This window comes from Acanthaster planci, linkage group LG11 (assembly GCF_054643075.1).
Source record: "Acanthaster planci isolate LZ-2023a linkage group LG11, COTS_SCS, whole genome shotgun sequence".
Classification (NCBI taxonomy): domain Eukaryota; kingdom Metazoa; phylum Echinodermata; class Asteroidea; order Valvatida; family Acanthasteridae; genus Acanthaster; species Acanthaster planci.
The window spans coordinates 11,241,116-11,265,976 of record NC_141787.1 but is presented as its reverse complement, the minus strand read 5'-3'; the positions used below and the strand labels follow the sequence as shown (position 1 = coordinate 11,265,976).

The following is a 24,861-nucleotide window of genomic DNA, read 5'->3' as shown; positions in this document are numbered from 1 at the left end:
ACATTTACGGAGGAGTCACATAAAGGCTCTAATCAGAAATCCCCACAAACATTGCCATTTACCTCTTTAATGGGCAGACAAGAGCAGTTAGTCTAAAATTTGTATCTGACCAATAAAACTGATAGCAAGCAACCCGTCATTTGATAATGAATCTCAACTTTATAACTACCTTCCCAGAAACAATTTAATTCACTTACCAACATGAGCATGTTTCAAAGCTCCTACATCGTTTGTCCCATCTCCACACATCAGTGTTGTATACCCTAGTCTTTTTAGTGATGTCACCACAAATTCCTATCAAGTTATGAGGTAAACACTAGCTTGATTATAGAAACTTATTCTAATGTCACATTTAGTTACATTTATAAGATCAGTGAAAACAATATACAGTCACTTTCAAAAGTTTACGACCACCTGCAATCTTATTGGTATTTCTGTCACAGGGCCTGCATTACATTGTCTCATTGAATGATTACTTAATGTTTTACAGTTGCGTATACAATCATTGTAGTGCTATATATGTAAACCCATTTGAATGAAAGTTTTTACAAAGGCAGGTCTTGTATGACATGTTGTTTGTAAGGCAGCATGGGTAAAAAAAGCCAGTCTAAGTAATCAGATATGAAGGAGGGCACACTAATGTCAGACTGTAAGCATTTCAAATCATGAAAATATAGTCAAATAGCTGTTTAACCAAGATACTTAGGTTACACATTGAAAATAAACATACATTGCTTGGATTAAGTTTGGTTTTTCTTCAGGTTATTGCATTTTGTTTGGGTGGTCCTAACCTTTTGCAAATGACCGTAGGACAAAGAAGCGCTTTTTTTTTTACTAATCTGGAATATGCAATTTATAGTGCTGTAAGAAAATTAAGCAGATTCGAGGGGTGGCCCATACCTCAGAACCCATGGGACATTCCATCAGGAAGATTGTTTATTACATAACTGACTGGGGATACACTTTCCTGATGTAATTTCCTTTGGGAAAATGGTTTCATTGCCAGTCTTGCGAGGAGACTAGTCTTCACGCCTCAACGAAGACTGCGCTGATGAAATGTCGACTTTTACTTCCCTGTTAAAAATATCTTCCAGACCCAAGACGATAGCCTTTATTCAAGTCAAGTTTCCCCAGCATGTTGTGTAAAAAAGAATCTGGCCATCAGGGACATGTTATCTTGACACCAGGCATATATGCTATGCCCACTGGGAAACAGCCAATAAATAGCAGGTGTCTACAAGTAGTGCAGTGGTCTTTTTGCAGTTACTTAAGCATGGTCTACGCCAGGCGGAAAGAGTCATTTCCATTGACAACAACCTATATTTTCAAATGAATAAAACAATCCCAATTTATAAAGCAATTAATAACTCTACCATTTCCACAAGCGGCCAGACTGTTGACAAACCACTGCTATTCAAACTGAAATACATATGATCACCTTTTGTTTTGGGGCGACCCTGGCAAACACTTTGATGTAGGGTAGCACACTGCTGAAGAACTTTACATTTGTTGTCTGCAGGTACTGCAAAGCCTGTTAAACAATGCAGAATGATGAATAAACTTCCACAGTGCCACACAAGTCAGTAACAAGACAAATAACACAAACTGGCATGAAGAGATATGCACAACAGTGACCTCCCGTAAAAAGGTATCTCTTTGAAGTCCAAATTTTTGAACAAAACTCCTTAAAACCATGGTTCATGGACTTGGAACTTTGTACAATTTAATAACAGCTAAACATAACATCACTCTTTAGCAACGTGAATGTCACGGCGAAAACCTATGATAATGTCTTCAAGCATTCAATGCTATTTATGGAATGGCACCATAGATTCTCTATGTTCCCTGGGCCGATTTCATAGAGCTGCTTAAGCACAATATTTGCTTAAAGGGTTTGAAATGTTTTTGAAGTGGTTACGTATTTATTGTTATTTTGAAATACTTCATGCGAACTAAATGTTTTCTATTTCTGTAACCCTTTAAGTGTGAGAAAGCCTTGCTTGACAAATCAGGTTACCAGCCAAACTCCATGTGCCGTATAATGTTTTGGAATGGTATTTACCTGTCTTTTGGTTAGTATGACAATCAAATAGATTTTGAGCTGGTAACCTTTTTTTTTAAGCAAGGTTTTTTTGTACTAAAGGAAATTTTGTGCTTAAGCGGTTCTATGAAATTGGCCCCTGGAGTGTTGCATCAATGCTTACCTCGCCAGTCATGCACAAATCGTACTGTTGAATCAGTTCTTGCTGCTCCCTTCGACTGCTAGGCGTCATGGGTAGAGTAACTGTGTCATCTATCGACTGCCAGTGCCACCCTATAATAAAAAACACAAGAATAAAAAATCTCTAAATGACAACTACATGCTGAGAGGTATGGCCATGGTATTTTGCACATCAGAGGAAATAGTTGGCATTACAGGTAGGAGTGAGATTTAAAGTTGAGTACGGAAGAATCAACAATGAACCACTGTTCGAAATGACTCCTTTTTTGTGCTAAGAAAAGCTTTTCAGGTGTTCTATAGTATTTATATTATGATGCAATGTTGAATCACTAAAATGTACTCTTTTAAAACGAGGACCTGGAATATTTTACCTCTTCGTGACATGCACAATGTAAATTGGATTTTTCTGTGCATCAATAAATCTGTGGTTGTGCAGCACCACACATAATCAATAAATAATGCCATTTAAAAATGGCCTCTGAGATAAAAGATTGGAAGGGTGCAGCACTGTGAACTGATAGTTTAGAACTGGCAGCTTGTACAATGCCACTCATTGTACACAGGGAAAGACTTTTGAGGCCTTCACTGCACCTGTGGGAGCATGCCTGTCAAATCTTCATTACTTAACACAGGAAGTCCATAATAGTACCTTTGAGCGGAATATTGGTGTCTGTTTCCTCCAAATGGTTCTGTGTGGTGGTGTCAGGGTTCCTGGTACTCCCATCATTCTGGGGAGGACTGAGAATCAGTGTGTGCTGTTTCTTGGTAACCTTCAGCTCCTTGGCAACATGGCAGGCAGTGAGGGGGTTGTCACCAGTGATCATCACGTTCTAAAACGAAAATTGCAAAAATTCTGTTCTGAATTTTGTTGAATTTTGTACGATTTCTCAACCCATGTTTTTCCCTTCAGACCTGTCCTGGGCTCCAATTGGATTCCTAAAAAATTTCAGCCTGTTATACTCTAGTGACGGCATTTCTTAATTTGACAAAAACCTGGCAACTTTCCATGGTAGGCCTCTTTACCTTTGCCCGTTCTTGTCTTTACAGGTGAGCCATGGTGCTGTTTGCTGCAATGTGGCAGGTTGTGTTTGGGGGAATTCTCAAGAATCTATAGCCAAAATCTCTCCAGATATTACAAGTGACTTACATGGTGTGAGGCATGCTGTATCTCCTTGATAACGGCCTTGGAGTCATTCTTGAGGGGACAGGAGATTATGACAAAACCAGCAAAGAGAAGATTGTGTTCCACCTCATCACGGTGCATGTCACGTATCTGCAAACATTAAGAGCAGCAGAGGGTGCAAGTTTGAATACTGTCGCCAATAACACAAACGTTGAAAACCGACTCCCTCACCTATCCTTGGTAGCACCTCAAACTACATACTTTTCATTCTATAAAATGCTAAAAGTGCTTCGCATTAGGAACAATCCTTTAGGGAACATCAGTCATTCTTCAAACCACTATTTCATCTCAACTGTCTGCTTGGGGCTTCGAGTCCCTAGCTCTGGAGGTTCCAGCTCAAAGTGGGTAAGAATTTTCACAGAAAGTTAGGATGGAGTTACTTCACAAACTGTCAAACTTTTCATTTGAAAACTGAAAGGAAAACTGCTTTTGTCACAACAATGATTGGTACAATTGCAAGGATTACTTAGACGTACACCTACTGTTTCTCTATGTCAGCATTCTAGCTTAGGATAAGGAGGGAATAGCAACTCATCCGTGAAAACTGCCTCAAGGTGTTTGAAGAGCAATGCAATTGTTGAAGTTAGCCCACCTGCTGTGATGACAGATGTCCCAGTTTCTTGTACCCGAGGGCTAACACCCGAGCACCAAGCCTTGACATTTGTGAATGGACAGCATCATAGTCAGCAGGAACGGTAGAAAACTGCCAGCATAAAAAAAACCAAAATGAGTGAAGGAAACATATCATTGATACTTTGCCACAATGGATGAGGGTGTTACATGCAATGAACAACAGTTTGGATCTTGGTCAACATGTAAGTGCTGAAGTAACAGAGAACGGTAATAATGATGAAATTCACATAGGTACAGTAAGTTAGTATGGCTCATTACTGGAACCTAACCAACTGGTGATCAGTTTGTGATTCACTTGTAATGAATTTGATTACATCAATGTAGCATGTACTAGTATTTATACAAAGGTGCTGTGAAATGAAGTACTATGAGTGTGAAGCTGCATCTAAGAATATCTGCTTTGGCTGGAAATGATGGATGCACCAATAAGTCACCAGAACATGGTTCTATCCACTTCCAGGGTGTCGTTACTACCTGCCACAGCCAAAACTTTGGATGCAGGCTAAGCCAGCCTTAAATTGTCCAAGCAAATCTTACCATGGCTCTGAGAGTCTCTGGTGCCCCCTTGACGGTGGCCATGAAGCTGTTCTCTGTTGACCCTGCTTCCTGCATGGATACCAAGACAGCCATCCTCTTGAGGGCGCTAGAGAAGTGATACCGCTGGGCTATCTTGAGAGGCTGGCTGCGGATGCGGCGCGGAATAACTACGTCACCTGTGATAGGTTGAGAGGGTGACACAAGATCATCACCCTCCTCTTAAGAATGCAGTTTGAAAGAGCTAAAATAGTATACAAATAATGAATGTTTATACGTGCAATGGTTAGAATTTTTTCATGAGTTAAAAGATGGAATGCTTCGCCTCGTTGAATGGAACATTCCATCTGTCAACTCATGAAAATATTCTCCCCACTGCACAAGTGAAAAAACATTCATTATTTGTTTTATATAAGTGTCACATAGATCCTTGTCATATGATTCATCTTTAAATAAATTTCAAACAATTTCAAATCCCAATAACTGTTTGGACCAAATTTTATTCTCCCCAGGTTTGATCAGCATTGCGTGCTGTGCTTGTGCTGCATGTTGGGCTATGTGCTGCGTGTTACGCTCATGCTGCCTTTTGAGGGACGAGGCCATTCATAATGTCGTGGAAACAAGGATGATCTTAATCGTTGTATATTTTTACCATCTGCACATGGGCGAATAGTACCTGACGCAGCATGAATTGCAGGAATAATGAATGTCACGTGATGCGTGTTCCACCAATCAAATGACAACGATCTGTATGGCAGTTAAATATTTTATTTTGGAAGAATCCTAGAATACAGCATAATGCTCAATGGATCACGTGCATCTCAATCCTATAGAAAAGTCCTGAATCCTCCGATTTCAATATGATTTTACATACACCCTAGGAACTAAATGGTACAATTTGATTATATGGTAAATAGAAAATTCAATACAGACAACATGGAATAATGTTCATTATTGACTGGAAATAAATGGAAGTCACAAACTGACTGCAGTTTTAACTGTGAGAATTTCTTTGAATTGTTTGTGAATTGTTGCAGCTTTTTACTTCAAAGTTGATCAATTACTGGTGACATCTACTCACTTCATAAAAACATAAAAAGCCAACATAACTTGGAAAACAGACATAGACGCGCTCCAAACGTTTGATATCAGACTAATGGAATCATTGCAACAGCTTTTACAACCTCACAAGTAATGCTAAAATTATAACAAATCTGAAAACTATCAAACTTTAACTTTATGTAGAATACATGTAGATGTCAATTACATCCTACCTATATCTTTTTAACTCTCAATGTATGTGCTGATCATCTAAAATACAAATAGATACATTACACGTTCTACGAAAAAATAATATCCAGTGGCATTTGTCACTAACCTTTGGTAAGTGTCCAGTCCACAGCAGTGAGTGTTGCCTTCTCCAATGGGTCACCGACTATGGTATCCTCCAGCTGCACCAATGAATGGCAGGTTGCTAGCACCTGATGTGTCTCGATGGGACAGTCAGCAATCAGACAGAGCTTGGAACCTCCCCTGATAAAAAGACCACACAATGAATATGTGTGCTGTCTAATTCACAAGAGCAAAGTGCGGGTGCTCCCTTAGGACTGGTTCAACAAGGGAAACAATAGCCAATCTACATTCAAGCAAATAAGACCTGTAAAACTGACCACATAGGACCAGATGCCCCCTGAAATTAAAGTACAAAGACAGCGTCATTGCTTTTCTACACAGAGGGATTTCAGAAACAGACAGTTCGGGGATGCTTGTAGGAATATGCCTAAAGGTGTTTAAGAATAAATGGCATTCAATCTTGCTAAGTTCAACACTGTGTCTCCAGTTCTGTTACGCCCACATGGTCCAACTCCTTGTCTGGGGGGGTTATGTCTACCACCTGACCACGTACTTGAGTCCAGCTATTCCCTGCACCACCAGGTTGTCGCTGGTTAGAGTCCCTGTCTTGTCAAAGCAGCACATGTCAACTTTCCCAGCAAAAGGGATTCTGAATGGCTCTGTACAATACACACCTTTAACCAAGGAAACAGGAAATATTACACAAACAATCACAAACAAATAAACAACAACATATCAATTCAGACTTCTACGACTTCTTGAAATTATGCTTCATAAAATCATGTAGCAAAATTAATATTTTCAGTGAATCAATTTGTTGCTTTTCAATAAGTAGTTAGATCTATCAGACATTAAATTAAGAAAAGAACTGTAAGCTATAAATCCTTATTTTATTTAATGAATAAAACAGTCTGTCTTCAGACCAAGAATTACCAAGCTTGCTGAGTGCCAGCAGGGAGGAGTTGACTGCAAGGGAGAGTTCTATGGGCAGCTCAGGGGGGACCACAGAGGTGAGGATCAGCGTGCACTCCAGAAACAACTTGTACTTATTCCTGTCCGGATCCTTGGTACCTGGTGAAAGCAGAAGACCTCATAAAATAAACAAACAGCTTTATGGTATCAACATTGAGAAAAAATGTATGCAACTGGGTGTTCAAAACCAAATCAGTCAACTTTGTTCACTCTTCAGCCAATCAAATGCTCCTAAAATTGCCCCTTCAATGCTCCTGAACAGCAACTCTTTACCAATCAACTCAGACTTTAGTGTTTTCTACAATATTTTACACCAGTAAGTGAAGCAAAATTTTAATTTAAAGCTTAACGTTACAATTGTAATGCAGCACTACGAGTCCCAATTTTTGCAAATTCGTTGCTATCATGGCCAAAATGAACCACGTGGTTAGCGCTACTGATCTCAACCATGCCACATGCAATAGTAGAAGTAAAATTGAAGTGTTGGTGGTTCTGTCCAAGTAATCATTATCGCCTGTACACTCAGCAAATTGAGGTATGTATGAAAATGAAAAACTGGATGCTGGAAGAAAAGCACTTCAGGGGAAGGCACATCAGTAAGACTGCCTGTCACTGACAACTTATTCACCTCACCTTCGATCCACACGTAAGATGCTGCAGCAATGGCAAAGACCAGTAGAAACAGGATGAAGAGGAATGTCTCCAAGTTGTTGGCTGTGACTCTCTTGACCCCAAACAGGATGGTGCGTAGTAGACGCCCCTGGCAGGTCAAAGGTCAGGTCAATGTAAGCAAAAGATATTAATCTTGAAAACCCAAAATAAACCTTTACATTCCACTGGTGCCTCCTCACCTTTGAGGTAAGGCTACAATGTCCTATGCGTGCACTGAGCTTGATTCTGCTCGTCAGCATACCATCAAAAGGAACCCCGATTCTAGGGAAATTTCTCGATTTACTAAGCTACTCCTTTCACTAATTTATTATTTTTAATTTGTGCAAAATTGAAAGTCTTACCTGTGATGTGTTGAACCCAGTGCGGAGAACATAGGCAATACATCCATTGTCATGAGCTAGACAAATAACAGAAACAAAAAAATCAATCTCTTGATTTAAGAATCTGTCCAAAACTCTTGAGTGATGAGGTGATTCTAATTCCATGAAAGTACAACTTTGACGAAATTTGAAAACCATTTAGTCTTTCAGTCACACAGACCACGACATAAGTATGTCACTCATCTGATTCCACATACTACGTACCAGGCCAAAGGAACTTTATACGAGTAGTGGTTGATGAGGGAACTATATTTAGTTAACGTTTCTACAAACTGACCAGTGTTTGAATTGTATGTGAAATGATCTCATTCTACAAACCTTTGAGTCCGCTTGCTGACTTGCTAGGTGGTGAGTGCTGAACAACCTTGGTCCCACCAAAGATGACATGCAGCTTGCTGTATGACTGCATGTCCAGGATTTCGTCTCCTTCACATGTCTCAATAGATTCCTTAAGACAAATATGTGAGAATTAAACAAAAATGCCGGCCTGTTACCGGCAAAGCTTTAAGACAGTTTTGCATCACTTCCTTTTTCCCTCAACTGGGCAATCATGAAGCCTACTCCAGAACTTTGCAAGGCAGGGTACAACTTACTCATGATGGCTATGTGAGGTTGTTGAGGCAAGCCTTTTTTAATTTCCAAAACCTTAGTATCTCTTCTTTGCATGGAGCAAAGGGTTCCAGGTGCTGAGGATCCAAACCATTTTTGTAAACAAGATGCCATTTGCTGACAATGGCAGCTAATAGTTGCAACCCTTACAGTTATTCCCGAATTCTTGGATGGCCACAGGGTTTGAGCAGTAGATTGAAAACTACCAATACATATGCATCCACATAGTTCAATCAATGTCTGTAGTAAGTGGTAGATTAATGTCACAAAGAGTTTTGTTCATTCAGCAGATAGTTAGCAGACCATTTGCGACCCACCATCCCAAATCAGGCTGATGTCATAATTTGTGGTGTTGGACAATTCCTCTCCTTCAGCTTTTTTTTACACTTTAAAGTGATCCATGTGAAATCCAAATTCTGTCTGCAGTAAGCTTCTTACAGGTAGTGATAGCTGTAAAACTCCCGTGAAAATCTGAACAGCAGAAGTTCCACTTTTTCAGTGTTATGAAGTTACCTACTTCAGCCTGGTTTGGGGATGGTGGGTCACATTTAATGTCTAAGAAAAGTACAAAGAAAGGAAAATGAAATGAGCCAGATCCACACACAGAATTTTTGTCTTCCTGAAGCCTTACCTTCATCTGGGGTACAGACTCGCCTGTCAGCATGGATTCATCCACGATACATTGTCCCCTCAAGAGAAGCATATCGCAGGGTACCGGGTTCTCATTCTGAGAACGCCCAATGGAGCAGATGTCACCAGGTACCAGTTCATTACTCATAATGGGACGCCACTTGCGGTTACGGTACACCTACCAACAGCAAATTATTGAAGAAAGTGTGGATAGCAAAAATTTCCCTTTTAGACAAATAACAAATGAAATAAAATTTGCTTTGAAAACCCAGCAATTTTTCTTAAGTTGCCTTAGACACCACGCATGGTGACTAATTCTGATGTAATTCTTAGATTGCCTAGCTACAAAGCTAGGTCCAAATACTCTATGAAGAGGTAGTCAGGAAAAGTGCTAGTAAATTTTCAACAAATTTCTTATTCAAAAAGATGAAAACCTTTCATATATATTAAGATCAAATTAAGAAGTCGTCACAAAATCGAGCAGAATCTGTGAGAGAGGTGTCCCAAAACAAATACTGCTTTATCTTGAGGCATTGTAAAACTAGTCTCCCCTGATGCAATCAATTTTTTCGCACCAAAGGAGGGTCACCTCAAGAGGCCAATTTTACTACTACACTCGAATCAGTCAAAATTTGTCATAACACACCACAACTCCATTGCAACTTGTCCCAGTGACTGTCTTTGCTTCAAAATGCTTTATGCCATATTGTGGTATGCAATCCCTATTACACTGCAGGTGTGACACTGCATCAAGCGAGTGTGGTGACGTGGGGTGCAGTGGGATATTAAAGCTAGAATAAAAAAGAGGGAACAGGTGTACATCAACCCACCTGGATGTGGAATGGTTTGTTTCCCATCTTCCTGATCTCTGCCATGTTCCTGAGCTGCTGCTGTACCAAGGTGGCTTCAAATGTCACCAGCATGAAGAGTGTAAAGATGCTGTATGTACAAGAGGACAGCACAAATACAATGATTGCAATCTACGTACATGTACCATTAAACTTGATGCACTTTACTGGCACTTTAAGTCTAGGACAAATGAAGCGGTTTGTTTAATGGTAAAACCTCTGAAATCCACTGACTCTGAAAACAGGTACTTCATTAATGTTTGTGATTCAGGATCTTCCCAAATTCAAGAGTGTAGACAAATATGTTCAACTCTGGGAATGAATTACGCTGCGTAGTGCTGTGTAAATATTCTCCTGACACAACTAATGAATACCCTTTTTTCATAGGGAGTACTTGTGAACAGCCATTTGAAAGTTACGTGCAAATATGAAGGAAATCCATTTTGTAAGAAAACTCTCCAGACGGGCACACAACGTACCTGTAGTACCAATACTCATCTAAACACCAAAGACCAACACAGAAGACTTGGAAGACAAAGAATGGAGCTGTTGCTCTCTCCTTGAACAGATCCTTGAACATGGGCGGCTCCATGTTGAGACTGAAATACAGACAGACAAGCAATCAAGACAAGTTATCAACCCCCAACTCCTGGTATGGGGCACTGGCAAGGAAGTCTTCTTTTTCTGCAAAAATTGATGGCCAGGCTGAAAACCGATGACCCTTTCACTGAACTCCAACTGGAACAGCTTGTGCCTCATAGAGCAAATAGTGGCCTGGTCATGTATCAATCACGACGAAAAAGTAGTCTTGAATATATATAAATATTCTAGAGAACGTAAGATGCAGAAAATTGGCTTTATCTACTGCGCAGTGAGTGTAATGTACTGACTAGCAGAGACACATATTTAAACTGCACATGGAGATGGAATACATCAAGGATAAAATGCTGTCTAGAATAATTTTTCTTGGAAGACTTGAGTTTCAGATATCTTTTGATGATACTGAATTTTTTTTGTTACCAAATTCTTGTAAAGCAAAGGCCTAGTTCCTTCCACCCAGTGCACAAAACAACATGAACTAAACCACAACAGACAAGGATACAAATTATAATCAGAATGCATAGGACCTACTCATTGTCTCCGTATTTGTCCTTTGCCTCAGCCACCTCTGTGTCTTCTGTGTAGCCCTTCCAGTTCTGATAGTCTCTGAGGGGCAGGTTTGTAGGGAACTGTACGGACTGGAATCTCTTCTTTTCCTCAGCATCATAGATGTACTTGGTCTTCTGAAAGATGAACCAAAGCTGTGGCTTCTTGCTCTCTTTGGCCTGGAGATAAATTGAAAGTGGCAATATTCAGTACCAGTAAGGTACTCCGGCCAAATGACACACATGAACCCTTAACCCTAACCCTCCTCAATCCTCCAACAGGTGAAGGATTGAGGAGGGTTAGGGTTAATGACAAAAGGTATGCATGAGAGAACAACAGAGATACAATGTATCTATTGCTCAATCAAGTCAAGTTGGGAAAGATTAACCCCAGCAGTGCTTAATCTTCTTGCTAGTTCAATCCAGTCTCTCATCAGTTACACCTAACAGCATCCTCCATTCCTGAAGATTATGTTTGCATTTTCACTGATAATGAGCAATTTAGCACCTAGAGCTGATAAAAATTGTATGCACATTCAATCTTATGTGTTAAGTATAATTTTTTTTCAACAGTCACTAATGTTCACACCACAGACTACATGTTAATATGTCTCTTATTCTGTCTGGTACTATACCTTGTCATGATGGAGCTTGATTATATCTGGGTATCCATTGTTTTCAGTAGGTACCACTTTCAGCCATTCTGCTTTGTAAGGATCATTTTCCTGAACAGTAAAATGCACAATCCAGAAAAAAACATTTAAAATTATCTTTGAAGCAATAGATTTTATCTTTTTATCATTATAATGACTGGAAACAGAAAACTGCACAGTGTAATTGTTGGATTTCGGGATATTAAGTAATCTCACGTGGCCATGACCTACAAGAGTACCTAGGGCAGAGGAGTAAGATTCATAAACCAAACTTTGCTGTTAGAGAGCATGAAATAGTATTTGGGTATCACTTATTAATCTGCGTATACACGTATCTATGTAGAGCGGTGAAAATACTTTAAGTTCTTCAAATTGGACAAAGTTCTGGATTTTGATTCCCATTTGCAGCAATTGATCACCACTGACATGACTGAGATGATAATGAGAGCAGTAACCTTTAAATAATCCATTAATTCACTAATTCTCTCATTCGGAGTTTGGAGGGAAAAAAATAGTTTCTTGTCCAATTCTTATTTAAGTGAAGAAGGAAAAAAATTCTTTTTTCACATAGCTGATTTTTCCACCTAGCTGATTTTTCCACCTTTGCTCACTTTTGCATCTGAAATGAAAGAGCTTTAAGGCTTTTCAACTTACATATGTAGCTACATACATGTATAGAAACAAATCATATTAACCAAAAAGAAAAAAAAAAAGAAAAGGAAAGGTGGACAGGGAAACTGATGTAGGTAGAGATGAAAAACTGGTTTCTACTCAGCATATTTTCCATGTTTAATGTGTTCTCAACTTGGTTTACGGGCAGGAAACTTGAACTTTGTCAAAAATCAATGGAATTCCAATCTTTACAAGACTTTGTACAGTGTTTTTCAGAGTGAAGTGAAAAACAAGGAAATCAGCTGATACAACAAGGAAAAGTTGCATGCCGCGGTTTAGCACCATATGGGTCTACTAAACTTAATTTGGTTGTGGTGGAGTGAAAAATTACACCAAATGAAATACCCTTTCCCACAACCAGCCAACAACTGATTTTCCAAATGGAGATGGAGTGGTAAAAATTTTAAAAATATGTAATTAATACCAGGCGTAGGCCTGTATATAAAAATATAGGCCTACCATCATGATCATGCCTATCTTAACTACCTAACAAGTTAACGCACACATTTGCAATGACTATGTCTGACCATCATGACGAATATGTGGACAAAAAGGGCCATCATTTTTGGAAACTGCAATGTGTCCATAAAATCATGGCCCATTGTACTTACCGTTGTACACGTGAGTGAACACCGGACGTGCACAGACCAATGGCAGAACAGGCAAACCAGTATCTGAATACATCCGACAATTGCTAAAGCGATCAAACCGGCTTCAAAGTACTCATTTATGCCGTAGACACCAACCCAAAAATACAGCCAAATGCCATAGAGAAAAATAAATGGGAAAATATAACCGTGGAACACCACAGGACGAAGATTGTGGAGAGATATGCTCTGAATCTCATCGCTTATGGAAGCCGCCATCTTTGAAACGTATCCTCTTGCGCTCGTTGAATATGATAAAATTCAGCAATTATAATTATTTTCCCCATACTTGTGTCAATTTCTCAATATTTTCATTATAGCATTTATGAAATAATTTAAAAATCATTAGTCATGGATTATTTCAATTTTAATTGCTGGTCTTATTTGCTGTGTCATTCGCTTTTTTCTGTAAATTTTTTCAAACGAATGAGTCGAGTGCAGCTAGCTAGCTAGCTCGCCAATGCCCATTCGGTGGTGAGCGGGACATGTGCTGCAATTTGTAACATCTTGATGAATATTTCTGCTCGCTGTGCTGCTGGGTTGAAATGACTGAAGCTTTTGTGTGATCGATTTCATTTAGGCGTTCTGATGACTGTATATGGGGGTAGGGCCAATGCAATGATGCAAGTAATGATCATATGATATGATTATGAAGAACGTTTAGGGGGGCCAGCCCTATGCCTTATCGCAAATACTGCATGGGTGCTTTTACACAATGGTAGAAAGGCACTGTGGGAAGGAAAAAGTAGCAAACATTGCCCTTTTTTCCTTTCCACAATGCCTTTCTACCATTTTGCCCAATGTTGCTTAAGTCATTAAACATGTGAAAGACAGGTTAGGCAGCAGTTTCTTTTTTTTTACAAGATAGGATACGGTTAATGGAATGTAAAATGGGGTAGCACATGCAGCTAGCTCAAACATGAAGGCTAACCGTACACCTGTTGTCTTTTTTTTTACAGCACCTGTACTGACATTGATGGTACATCAACAAAAATGTAAGGACGAGTGATGATCTCAGTTAAAACTCATCTAGATTCCAGTACAGGGGCATTTCAAGACTGGGTCCATTTGGAAGAGTGGGGACCAGTCAGACATTCATGATCAGGTTCCACTGTCAATATGATCAGAATCTTTCCAATTTATAGTGCAGGAAGTCCCACCTTTTGAAGACAAACTATTCATTTTTTAATTGAAGATGACTGACGGTGAGCTTGTAGCTTTTGACCTCCAAAATCCAGGCATATATACATGTATTATGTGGGCTTTTCAATTATCATTATTTGTCTATTATTAAAAAAAAATGTGTATTGCACCCACAGGGAGGCTGTCATAACTCTAGTCATGAAGTATTGTGGAACGGAGCTGGAACTGTATGGGAAGTGCGTCAGTGAACATCCTAAGGACTGGCAGACTGCCTGTGCTGAGCTGAAGGAGGCGGCTGCCAATTGTTCAGATCACCAGTGAGTCCATTTCTCAATTGCTGACTGCCTGAACTGTTGAGGGCGTTCTGTGACCTCACTGCGGATGTCAGTGGAGGGCATTCCTACATGTAGGTAGTGATACATGTACAGTCGTATATGAATGATGTCAAGCCTCTTCAGGGCATGGCAGAGTGTGCCATATGCTTGTATTTTAGAGCATTATTAAGAAGGTAATTAGTAGTGGAGTACTGAGTCTCAATGTGTCACTAATGCCCTTCCACTAATCTGATCTTGTCCTTGTGGTTTGTATTGTCCTAATATTAATCTTCTTGTCTGCTTCTTTTCAGTCCAGTAGTTCGTCAAATCAACCGTGACTGTGTAGCAGAGTTCAGCAACTATGATGCTTGTCTCAAAAAGAACCCAGAAGATGTCACGGTGTGTGTGGACCAACTGCACAAATTTTTGCAATGTGCCGATTCATCTGCTCACAGAATACAAAATGCAGTTTTAGAAAAATGTGAGTTTTTTCGTTGCTCTTTCATTTGGATTAGAAAAAACAATCTTGATGTGGTAATACATATCCTATTGACATGCATTGACAGGGTGTTTTTTTAACCTCTCCAAAATACAGTGTACCATTGTAAAATCCTCTCGTTATCAGTTCATGTTTTGCCTTCTTTCTCCAGCAGAAAAAGATGGAAGTCATTCCTTGTGATACAAGCTCTCATCTTCGCAATTTTGTGCAGGTTGCCCATCACATGATCCATACTGGGTAAATTTTTTTTAAATGATTTTGAAAAGAATGATCAAATAAAAAGCTGTTTAATATGCACATGATTTGTGGACTGTACAGTTGTGCTGGACACAGTTAACTTACATGTACTTGTTATATTGTCACATGGCTGGTTTATAGAAAGGACTCTTTACATAAATACTACCTTGCAAATTCTGCATATCAGGTAAATGACACTACCATCTTGCAGCTGTGAAGACTATCCATGTATTGAACGATAGTTACGGCGGAAACAAATTTCTGGTCCAAACCTACTCAGTCCCAAATTTCCTTACCAAAGAAACTGTCCCCTCGGTATAATGCTGGCCAAGGCATACATTCTTGTTCCGAGGCTGTAGCAGGGGAGACCCCACACACACTGTACAACAGTGTAGGGACTCCTACCAAATTCGCCACAAATTTGTCCAAAGTTCACGGCCAAGAGAAATCCTTCCCACAATGTGGTGCTGGCGAGGTCATGTGGCCACCATTGAGTGTTAACAAATTTTTACCAGGTTTCATGTCGCAGCATTAAAATGTAGGAGCAACGCACAATGCCTCTACACCAAAATAAGAATGCTGAAAATCATTGAAAACACATTGCATTGTGGGGAAAAGTCAACACTCACAGCCAAATATCAGTTGTAATTTGTGTCAAAACTTCTCCCCTTGTCACTACATTGAATTACGTGATCATTCACGAATTTCTATAATTATCACTTGCTATATTTCTGCAATCTTCAAAGTGGATAGCCATTTTTGGGAAAGACGTTTTGGGGATAAAATGTTTCAAGTACGCTGTACTATAATAAATCCCTGCCGAAGCTGTGCAGTGTTGCTTGATAACGTATTCAGGTGTGCAAAATGGAGTCGTGTTGGCAAGCAAGTTTCCTTGACGAGTGCCTTGTTGATTCACTATTTTGTCATCTGTGATGAACTAAAGTTGTGTGTGCATTTCTAAATACAGTTATATATGCCACTGTAAGACCCATGCAAATAAGTTGCCTTTGTAGCTAAACTTTTGTCAAAGAACTTTTATTGGAAAAGATAAAGAAAAGTAGAAAACAAGAATAAAATGTGATCAATGCTGGGTCATACTGCAATAATTGCTGGATGTTAAAGATATACTATTTGTGAAAATTGGCTGGAAGACACTTCCTTTTCAACTATCTGAGCTCTTTGGTTAGTTGAACAATTATTGAACTGTAGCTTGACCTAAGATCTTAAAAACTCAGTAACCTTTTATACAAGGCTCATAGAATTGCAGTTATTACCTTTAAATATATTCCCAGGGTAAATTTGGTTTAACCACATCTGTAAGTTCGTTTTATACAATAAATATTCAAACCTGTGATTTTGTATTAGAATTGTTCTTTAAAAGCACATGACAACAGTTTAAAAACAGCAAAATACGAAAATAAACAAATAATTGAGACAACATTAGAAATGTCTTGTTTACTTTTACACTAAAAAGATGGAAATGTTCAAAATATAAGAACAGCTAAAGAAAAGAGTGTGAAATCAACAATGAAGAAAATGCTTAATCTTTCTTGGTACTAACAATGGGACTTGGGGTGCAAAAATGGAAAATTGCATTTTAAATAACACTTGTAAATTACTTGGGCACCTCTTACACAATTATACCAACATTCAACACTGGAAAACAGTTCATTTCTCATGAAATATTTTTAAAATACCATCATTTAAAAACTGACAATTACTTTTAATTGGACATTTAAAAAGCTATCTTCTGTTCCAAGCATTTCAAAAACTAGTATTACATCTGCTGTAAATATTCATTACATCATAATGTTTATCACTGAAAGGGCATCAACTAAGTTACACAGAACTAGTCGTGGTGATCCAATGGGGGTCTCACAAAGTGTTCCAGAAAGCCACAAATTAGGCTGTTTATTCAGTTTCCTAAGTAAAAATATAAAAATAATTTGGGCATTTATAAAAATAGTCAAATCCACCATTCCTCACTTGATATTAAGTAAACAATGTCTGTCATCACCACAACCACTCCTGGGATTGTGTAGGTAACAAATGTCACAGTCACAGCACTGACTTGACAATAAGTGACTGGTCACCACTGTCACTGACCACAGTATAAGACGGCAGCACCTTACAAACTTCACAGATGTTAAAATATGTTTTACACAATCTTTTTAAATGGCAACAAAATCAGGTTAGGAATATACTCCAATTAGCCATGCACCAAAGGAGTGACTGGGGTGCACACCTAATGACTCAGCTCTCCCTTTTTGCTTCAAGGCAAATTGGAGTACAGTGTATCCATGTTTGGTTTGGCCTTTAACAACATGAACTGCTGTGTTCTACTCATTCAAGAAGTTCTGCACATGTGCAAAAGTCTGAACTGATAGTTTCTAATACTGATGTTTCCCTTATACTGACACACACATTAGAGAGACGCTGAAGAGGAAAATGCAGGATTTTTCTGAGCAGTTCATGTTGAGGAGGCCAGTGTCCAAATTTAAGAGAAGCTTTCAGTATTGGAGTCCCAGTAGAACTGGGCTCGTGGTATCCGGAAAGATGTCTGGCGTTCTGGCAATCTGGCAGTGGGTCTTCGGGGTGGTTGATCCTCCTGAGAGACAAAGCAATTGAATTTTGGAATTCAGTCACTTTAAAAAAATCATGCGGTTCCTGAGTTTACACTGGTCCTGTATTTTGCCTTCACCCACATAGCCACATTATTAAATATCTAAAAACATTTCATGTAATCAGTTCTGAAACAGTGAACAGAATCAGTGTTTTATGAAGCAAGTAAAACACTCCCCCAAAAAAGAAAATTTATAATAAAAATAAGAAAAAATGTAATACAGGCGATTCACAATGCAGTGCGCCACCAAGAGGTTGTCATGGGAGAGGCCTTTTCATAGTGTATTGTGGGATAAATAGACGACAAAGTCTCATTCACTAACTGTGCTGTGCGCCGAAAACATGATGCTGTGGGCTGAAAACATGAATTTTTTCCAAACGTAAACATTTATCTTGCTTGAAAATTCGAAATTGCTCATTGCGATGATGGTTTTGAGTGGTGCTGGGAATGCCTCAATCAATCAAATGTCCCCAAATTACGTACAAAGTGTGCTTAATCGCAGCAGCCTGTCAACTGTAAACTTGAAATGTAGCCTGTCGCGGCAAACTCTTGGTGGTGTGCTGTATTGTGAATTGCCCGTATTGGCAATGATGTTTGTGATTTAATTAACAACACAACCAGCTTGAACTAAAGTCTTACCGGATCTCTGTGTACTTCAACTTCAGCAGCTTCTCGTCCAGTGGCAATATATGGACGGACAAATTCTGACTGAGGGAGACGTGGCGGCTCTTGAGATACCATACTGGATATTCTGGCCCTCATACGCTCCTGTGAGAAAGTGAGAACAACTCTTCATTGAGTAAGTTAATTCCCATTCAATAATTCTAATTTTGAACGCCAAGATAAATGTAAATGACAAAACCCGGTTGTTAGCAATGTTAGGGTGATGGCCTTGTGATTTTTGCTTGGCTTAGAATTTGGACAGCTGAAAACTACGGAAGAAATTGCTGAAAGAAACGGTGAAAAGAATCTTTAAAATGATGGTCTGGAATGGTGTTGATATGTTGTAACAAATTAAAACAAGGATAAGTCAAGAAAAACTGAACCATTTCATGGCATCCAACTCAACAATAAACCCACTGACTTGGCAGTTTGCTGAGGGATAACCGCCAAATATATACAGATTTCATTCAAAGGTAAAACGCGTGCATTTTTCCATGTTCTTGCATCGGACAACATAAAAAGTGACAATGTTCCCAAGCAATACTGTAAGCCATACAGAAATTTTTGTCCGTTAGATCAGTTGCCAAGAAGCTTACATTCAGGTATGGAGACTGAGTGATAACATTGGCAAGATGTCGCATACGACTCTCCTCCTCGCTACGCTGGCCCAGAGAGGCAATAAAGCTGCTGTCGTCACTGACAGACTCATTGTCCACCCCGAGGTACTCATCGGGCTGCAGGTACCCGCGGTACTCAGAGATGCGCGTGGCACCCAGCGGCGGGTTGTAGAAGATCTTCATGCGGTCCGACGGGGCTTGGAAGTAATCTGCGCGTCGACGGGCCTCAGCCTGTCGGCGACGCACCATCACAAGCATGCACAGGCACATTAGGATGATCAGCAGAACAAAGGCTGCCAGTCCCAAGGCTATGCCTATAATCTGCAGTGTTGTCAAACCTCCTGAACAGATAAAGGACACATTTTTTAGCAAAATAATTCTACAATCTACACAATATTTACCAAGCAATTAAAGGTGATTGTCAGTGTTTTTCTGAATATTTAGATCTTTTTCTGTACAGCAATTAGTCCTCAAGGACATCTAAACATCACTAGCAGTTATGGCATGCCTTTTAACTGTTAAAAACATGGTTTACCATGTTGAGATCAAAATAAAGCAAAAGCAGTGTCAAAAAGAAATTACACTTGCCTTAACCCTAACCCCCAACGGTGTATGTAAAATTGTATTGAAATTGGAGGATTACGGACTGTTAGGGTTAATACCAAAACACACAAGTTTAATCAAGATCTTACTTCAAAATCTTAAGTATCTTCACAGTATTGAAACATGCATTGCAGACAGTTATATATTTTATGATGTAATCAAACAAGCACTTGTTGCTGTTAAGCTTCTAAAATGCATAGTGCCAGCATTAACAGAACTCTTTGCTCATTAATGTGTGTGACAGACTACAATTTACATTTAATAAAGTTTTACAATTTCGTATCGGTTGTCAACCCACCCACCACTTACCACCCCCCCTCCAAAAAACCTCACTCTGAGTATGCTTTCCTTATTAACTTGTAAAAATACTTTTTGCACACACTTGTTTCTTAGCTTGATTTGAACTGGTCCCCTTTACTTCAAATCTACATTCTCTCATCCAGTCAAAAGCAACAGTTCAGAATCTCACCTCCGGGTGCTGCTGTTGTCTGCGGTAGTCCTGTTGTTGCAACGTCTGGTGGCTCTGTTGGAACAGTTGCTGGAGTCACCGCTTGTGTTGTTACTGGTTGAGTTATAGGGACTTCTGTTGTTGGAGCTATTTCACACCTACTGCCAGCATACCCCTCAGGACATCTACATTTTAAACAGATTACGGAAAATTTTAAGAGTATTTTAAGAATCAACAGATTTTATAGTTGTACCTCAAAACTGTTGGTTGTTCACTATGCCACCAAAGTACATTCTGCAGTGTCAAAAAAGAAATGACAGAGAATTGTACTACTATACCCATTTTTTTGGTAGAAAAGTTTGACTATTTGTAAGAGGCACTTCTTCAAAACATTTGAAAATAAAACTTTATTAATGACTAAAAGGCATGCAAGCTCCATATACTCGTTTCTTTTTTATACTCCAGATTTCTACTTTCCTTTTTCGGTTATGCATTAAGCTCTTATTCTTAGTAGCAAGGTCTTCTATTTACACAGAACAAACAAGCTGAAGCGGGCCTTTTAAAATTCCAACAATCTGTTTTTTGTTGTTCCAAAAACCGACAGAATTGCCTGGAACTGAAAAGTCTCTACTGGATAACATGATGAAACCAATCCTGCAGTGTACTAGAATACTTACGTGCAGTTTCTTCGGAAGTCTCCAGCATTCTCGCATGTACCTCCATTCAGACAGTATGTGTCTGTGCAGGCAGGATTGATATCTGAAGATGTGAGAGAAAAAGGTCACTTCAAAACATTACACAAGAAGGACAGGTTTGGGTCAATTTTTCTAAATGCAACAGTGGTAGAGGTTTCCTTGCATAAGTGCAAGCAGATTCTCGGGACAACACGGAACAATACTAAAGACTGGTTATCAAGAAAGTGTCAGTGTCAATGTTTAAGTAATGCAGCACTGAAATTGTTTCTATTCAGGATTGACTAGCCATATAAGCATCATTATCAAGTTTGATGAGATAAACTACAACGGCATTATTCAGGAAAAGAAATGAACCTGCACCTGTGATAACAATGGATGATGGTGCCAGGGTGAGGTTGCCCAGTGTTGTAGTGCCGGACACAATCACATTGTTACTGTCTAACTGGTTCATCACTAGCTGCTGGAGCTCAGAGCCACTCGTCATCACGTTGTCAATGAACAAGATCAGGAATTCTGCCTCCGTGCCTTGGTCGGCCATGGTGAAGTTTATCACTTGACAGTCGTAGTAAGAATCTTGCAAGGAGCGTTCCAGAAGAATGGTGTAGCGAATCTAAATAGGCAAAAGATGATGAATCAAATGAATTGTGAAGGTCGGTGTTTACGTAACCATCCCACTACCTCTATGCAGTATCAGCATGCTGATGCACTGGTACCAGTGCTTTCCTTGTTAACTTGTCGACTGTGGTTCAATGAAATCCAACAAAGGATCGACATTTCGGATATTCAGTTCCTTCTTAGGCAGTTTTCCTTGGCATATTTGGCAGAAAGTGTGACTTTTTGGTGACTAATTGTCACAGGCCTGAAGTACTAACAGCACTGGTAACCTCACTGAAATGTATAAAATGGGCTCCATGAATATATTTAATAAAAGTGTGCATGTGTTACCTTAAATATAAAGTTTCATGCTTCTTGCACATTACATGTGTTTTTCCATCATAAAAAATTAAAAACTGATAATACTGGTACAGAGAAAGGAGCATTTAGCTTCACAGTGGCAGCAAAGTGTAGTAAGCTGGTCCTTATTGTCTCCAAGTTTCGCTCCTGACTAAAGGATTGGGTAGAAGCCACTTTGGAAGAACATACTGGTTTTTGTGGGGTATTGTTCATGTAGTGAAGTGCAATCCAAGCCATTTTTGGTGCCTCCACTGTTGAAGTCATTCTCAGGTTGTTCTGTAAATTTGGGGTCCAATGTGTGGCATTTTCTGTCCCTGTTACACCTGACCCATGTCGTATGACAAGGGATATCTCATTGAAATTGACTTTAAAACTAGTTTTACTGGCATTTGTTTGGCAGGTAACATTCATTACGTAGTGGCTCTTGGAAGTTAAAGAATGTGCTCTAAGCTTACAAAATCATACACCAGATGTAACAGGGTCACAAAAACAATGGACATGAAAGTTATAGAATAATCCACTCAGAAATGAAATATGTAACCGTGGAAAGGCCAATACTACAATAAAGACAACTAAATAGTTCCACAGCACTTACCACACCACAGACTCTTAGTGAAAGGTCCAGGAATTCTGGTGATGTTGGGTCACCCAGTGCAGGGAGGTACTGGGCATCTCCTGCAATCCTGTTGACCTCGTACACGGTGAAACGTCCATCGTATGTGATGAACACTGAAAAATTAAGAGTGTAATTATTACCAACTGTAAAACATACAAAAGTTCATCTTTAATCCCCCCCTTGGGGGCATAAAAAAGTTGCGGTGAGTTCTGAGGTTATCTGAGGTTGACTGTTATAATTCATAGCAAGTCTTGATTGTGACTTGAAATGTAGGGAAGGACCATTTGGAAGTAAATGGTTTTAAACATGCCCGAATTAAGTCCTTGTCTAAGATTTCAAAAGACCAGTGATGATTTGACATGAAAAGAGTCAAATGTATCATTACAAACTTTATATTCTGATCTAGTTTAATTAAAATGATCCCTGGATTATATATCTGTATTAATTGCTGAAAGAGACACATTGAAGAAAAATAAGCAACTGATTTCTGATTACTCACAGACACACATGCCTCCAACCCTCTGGAAACCATCCATGGCACGACAATCACAACTGTAACTCCCCGGTGAGTTGACACACATCTCTCCACGGCCAGTGCACGGGGCAGTCAGACACTCATCGACATCTGAATAAGAAACAGCAATTGGTATTCTAACAACTACACTTGTGCAAAGCATAAAGAATAATTGCTACGTATTTAAATTTGCAATGCATTCCTTCACTCTTTGAGGGAGATATTGAAACCTTACATGTGTCTGATCCGAAATCCTACAGTAGCTTGATTAGAAAAGTCAGGATATTAATGCTTTTAAAGTTTCAAATACCCAAGGCAATATTTATACCAAAAGTGTTAACAATGCCTTCTAACCAACATGTTTGGCAAAGCACAGTTAGATGTGGTTTGAATTTATTTTTTCAGAATATTTGTGACCGGCTCTACAAAAATGGGTATAATGGGACTTTTTTCATAATGAGTCACATGCACATTTGAATTGGTTACATTAAAAGCTTTCACTTGGTGTAGGTTTGAACCCTGTGGCATTTTGCAATCTAGAAATATATTGATTTTGCATAAACATATCATACACATTAACGGAAGGGCTTTCAGAGATAAAGCTCTTTAAACGCAGGAAGTGGAAAAAGAAATCAGCGAAGAAGAAAGTCTCTAAAGATACCCATAGTAGCAGTTAGGTTTCTTGTATGAATTGTGAAAGTACTGATATAATAGAAGCCAATAAACCAGGAAAAGAAAAATCACCCTGTCCACACAATAAAGCCCTTAGCGTGAAAAAGCAGGGTCCCTTAATTCCCCATCATCACAGAACGGGTCAAATTTATTTCCCTGATCAGACATTCTGAGATATAAATTCTACTTTGTTGAAAATAGAGTGGTTCATACATTTCATGAGGTCTTTTGAATTGAGAGTTTGCATTCATAATACCAACCTATGCAGGTCTCATTTCCAGATCCGCTCCACCCATCCGCGCACATGCAGGTATGCTCATTACTGATGCCATTAAACACGCAAACAGCATTCTCTGGACACTGGAACGTGCCTTCTTCACATGGATTGATGACTGTCAAACGAAAGGTGCAAAAAGAATTTTTGTAAATAAGATATGGCTTATTTAGCAGATGGAGAAAGTCAGGTACAAGCAGAAGCTACATTATACATCAAATGTAAGGTGATAACAAAAATATAGCGGGCAAGTAGAAAGTAGTTACAAAAAGGTATAGACTTTGAAATAAGTGGGCTTGAAAGCTACATGTATGTTTTTAAATTTCTGCATCACTGCTGCACAGTATATTATACGTCAATGGCTATTCTACCGTGTAGTCATTAGCTTTAACCTGTAACTACGGGATGTGGAAAATTATACTGACAGTAGATGATTTGGCACTTTATGGTAAAAATACTTTGTTACTCTAACAGTCCTAAATCCTCCAAATGGTGAGGGCTAGAGGATGGTTAGGGTTGAGAACTGTCAAATCAAATAACATCAATTTCTGTCACAGTTGCTTAGAAATAATAGAATTCAAAAGTGGCTCTGCACTTACTTGGATCCCCAACACCAAAGCTAGTGTTGAACACCCTGCTGTCTGGCAGGATGACATTGTTATCTCTCCCAGTCAGACGACTCACAAAGGCGTCAATGATTTCCATGTCACTGACAGATGAGTTTGGAAGGAAAGTCAGGGTCATGATGACCCGAGCTACCTGGCCAGCCATGGTAATGGAGTTGACAAAGACGGACTGGTAGTCTCTGAGCATACTCGCATTGAAATGAGCATCCAG

General features: G+C 39.2%; 3 protein-coding genes and 1 long non-coding RNA gene across 12 annotated transcripts in view; 2 read left to right on the top strand and 2 right to left on the bottom strand.

Moving 5' to 3' along the window:
- Positions 1-13,371, bottom strand: part of LOC110984816 (endoplasmic reticulum transmembrane helix translocase-like) — a 21,656-nt gene extending 8,285 nt beyond the window's left edge. The window contains exons 1-19 of the mRNA XM_022245348.2: positions 13,117-13,371; positions 11,816-11,905; positions 11,167-11,360; positions 10,515-10,634; positions 10,018-10,126; positions 9,189-9,365; positions 8,267-8,396; positions 7,910-7,965; positions 7,530-7,656; positions 6,858-6,995; positions 6,478-6,598; positions 5,950-6,104; positions 4,575-4,750; positions 3,997-4,107; positions 3,369-3,494; positions 2,871-3,051; positions 2,205-2,314; positions 1,439-1,531; positions 198-294 (exon numbers count right to left, since the gene is read on the bottom strand). Of these exons, the coding sequence (XP_022101040.2) occupies positions 198-294; positions 1,439-1,531; positions 2,205-2,314; positions 2,871-3,051; positions 3,369-3,494; positions 3,997-4,107; positions 4,575-4,750; positions 5,950-6,104; positions 6,478-6,598; positions 6,858-6,995; positions 7,530-7,656; positions 7,910-7,965; positions 8,267-8,396; positions 9,189-9,365; positions 10,018-10,126; positions 10,515-10,634; positions 11,167-11,360; positions 11,816-11,905; positions 13,117-13,371 (2,566 nt within the window). The remainder of the gene's footprint in view (positions 1-197; positions 295-1,438; positions 1,532-2,204; positions 2,315-2,870; positions 3,052-3,368; positions 3,495-3,996; positions 4,108-4,574; positions 4,751-5,949; positions 6,105-6,477; positions 6,599-6,857; positions 6,996-7,529; positions 7,657-7,909; positions 7,966-8,266; positions 8,397-9,188; positions 9,366-10,017; positions 10,127-10,514; positions 10,635-11,166; positions 11,361-11,815; positions 11,906-13,116) is intronic.
- LOC147797467 (uncharacterized) lies at positions 3,492-4,633 on the top strand. Its single transcript, XR_015427152.1, has 3 exons — positions 3,492-3,749; positions 3,903-4,219; positions 4,498-4,633. It is a non-coding gene; the product is annotated as an uncharacterized LOC147797467 (long non-coding RNA).
- LOC110984818 (coiled-coil-helix-coiled-coil-helix domain-containing protein 5-like) lies at positions 13,244-24,850 on the top strand. 9 transcript variants are annotated; one of them, XR_015427147.1, is made up of 7 exons: positions 13,566-13,775; positions 14,112-14,147; positions 14,472-14,612; positions 14,921-15,090; positions 15,260-15,345; positions 18,634-18,767; positions 23,066-24,850. XR_015427147.1 is itself a non-coding variant. In XM_022245353.2 (5 exons), the coding sequence occupies exons 1-5, from the start codon at positions 13,358-13,360 to the stop codon at positions 15,286-15,288; spliced, it is 399 nt and encodes a 132-aa protein (XP_022101045.1). In that variant the 5' UTR covers positions 13,244-13,357; the 3' UTR covers positions 15,289-16,699. The 9 variants fall into 9 exon arrangements, 7 of the variants coding, with proteins under 7 accessions (XP_022101045.1, XP_022101042.2, XP_022101044.1 ...); XR_015427148.1 differs by having other exon boundaries at positions 13,568-13,775; positions 15,263-15,345; XM_022245353.2 differs by lacking the exons at positions 13,566-13,775; positions 18,634-18,767; positions 23,066-24,850 and adding an exon at positions 13,244-13,380 and having other exon boundaries at positions 15,260-16,699.
- LOC110984815 (uncharacterized) overlaps positions 16,347-24,861 on the bottom strand; it is a 339,182-nt gene continuing 330,667 nt past the window's right edge. Inside the window, exons 51-60 of the mRNA XM_087143523.1 lie at positions 24,624-24,861; positions 24,011-24,142; positions 23,064-23,189; positions 22,544-22,677; positions 21,355-21,604; positions 20,977-21,058; positions 20,321-20,484; positions 19,228-19,589; positions 18,608-18,736; positions 16,347-17,953 (exon numbers count right to left, since the gene is read on the bottom strand). Coding sequence (XP_086999649.1) covers positions 17,843-17,953; positions 18,608-18,736; positions 19,228-19,589; positions 20,321-20,484; positions 20,977-21,058; positions 21,355-21,604; positions 22,544-22,677; positions 23,064-23,189; positions 24,011-24,142; positions 24,624-24,861 — 1,728 coding nt within the window. The 3' untranslated portion in view covers positions 16,347-17,842. The remainder of the gene's footprint in view (positions 17,954-18,607; positions 18,737-19,227; positions 19,590-20,320; positions 20,485-20,976; positions 21,059-21,354; positions 21,605-22,543; positions 22,678-23,063; positions 23,190-24,010; positions 24,143-24,623) is intronic.

Excerpts from the sequence above, each read along its gene's own strand:
- LOC110984818 (XM_022245352.2), top strand. The coding sequence starts at position 13,741 with ATGACTGTATATGGGGGTAGGGCCAATGCAATGAT. Across the intron at positions 13,776-14,111 it reads GGTAGGGCCAATGCAATGAT|CACCTGTACTGACATTGATG; the intron begins GCAAGTAATGAT and ends TTTTTTTTACAG. Across the intron at positions 15,091-15,259 it reads AAATGCAGTTTTAGAAAAAT|CAGAAAAAGATGGAAGTCAT; the intron begins GTGAGTTTTTTC and ends TTCTTTCTCCAG.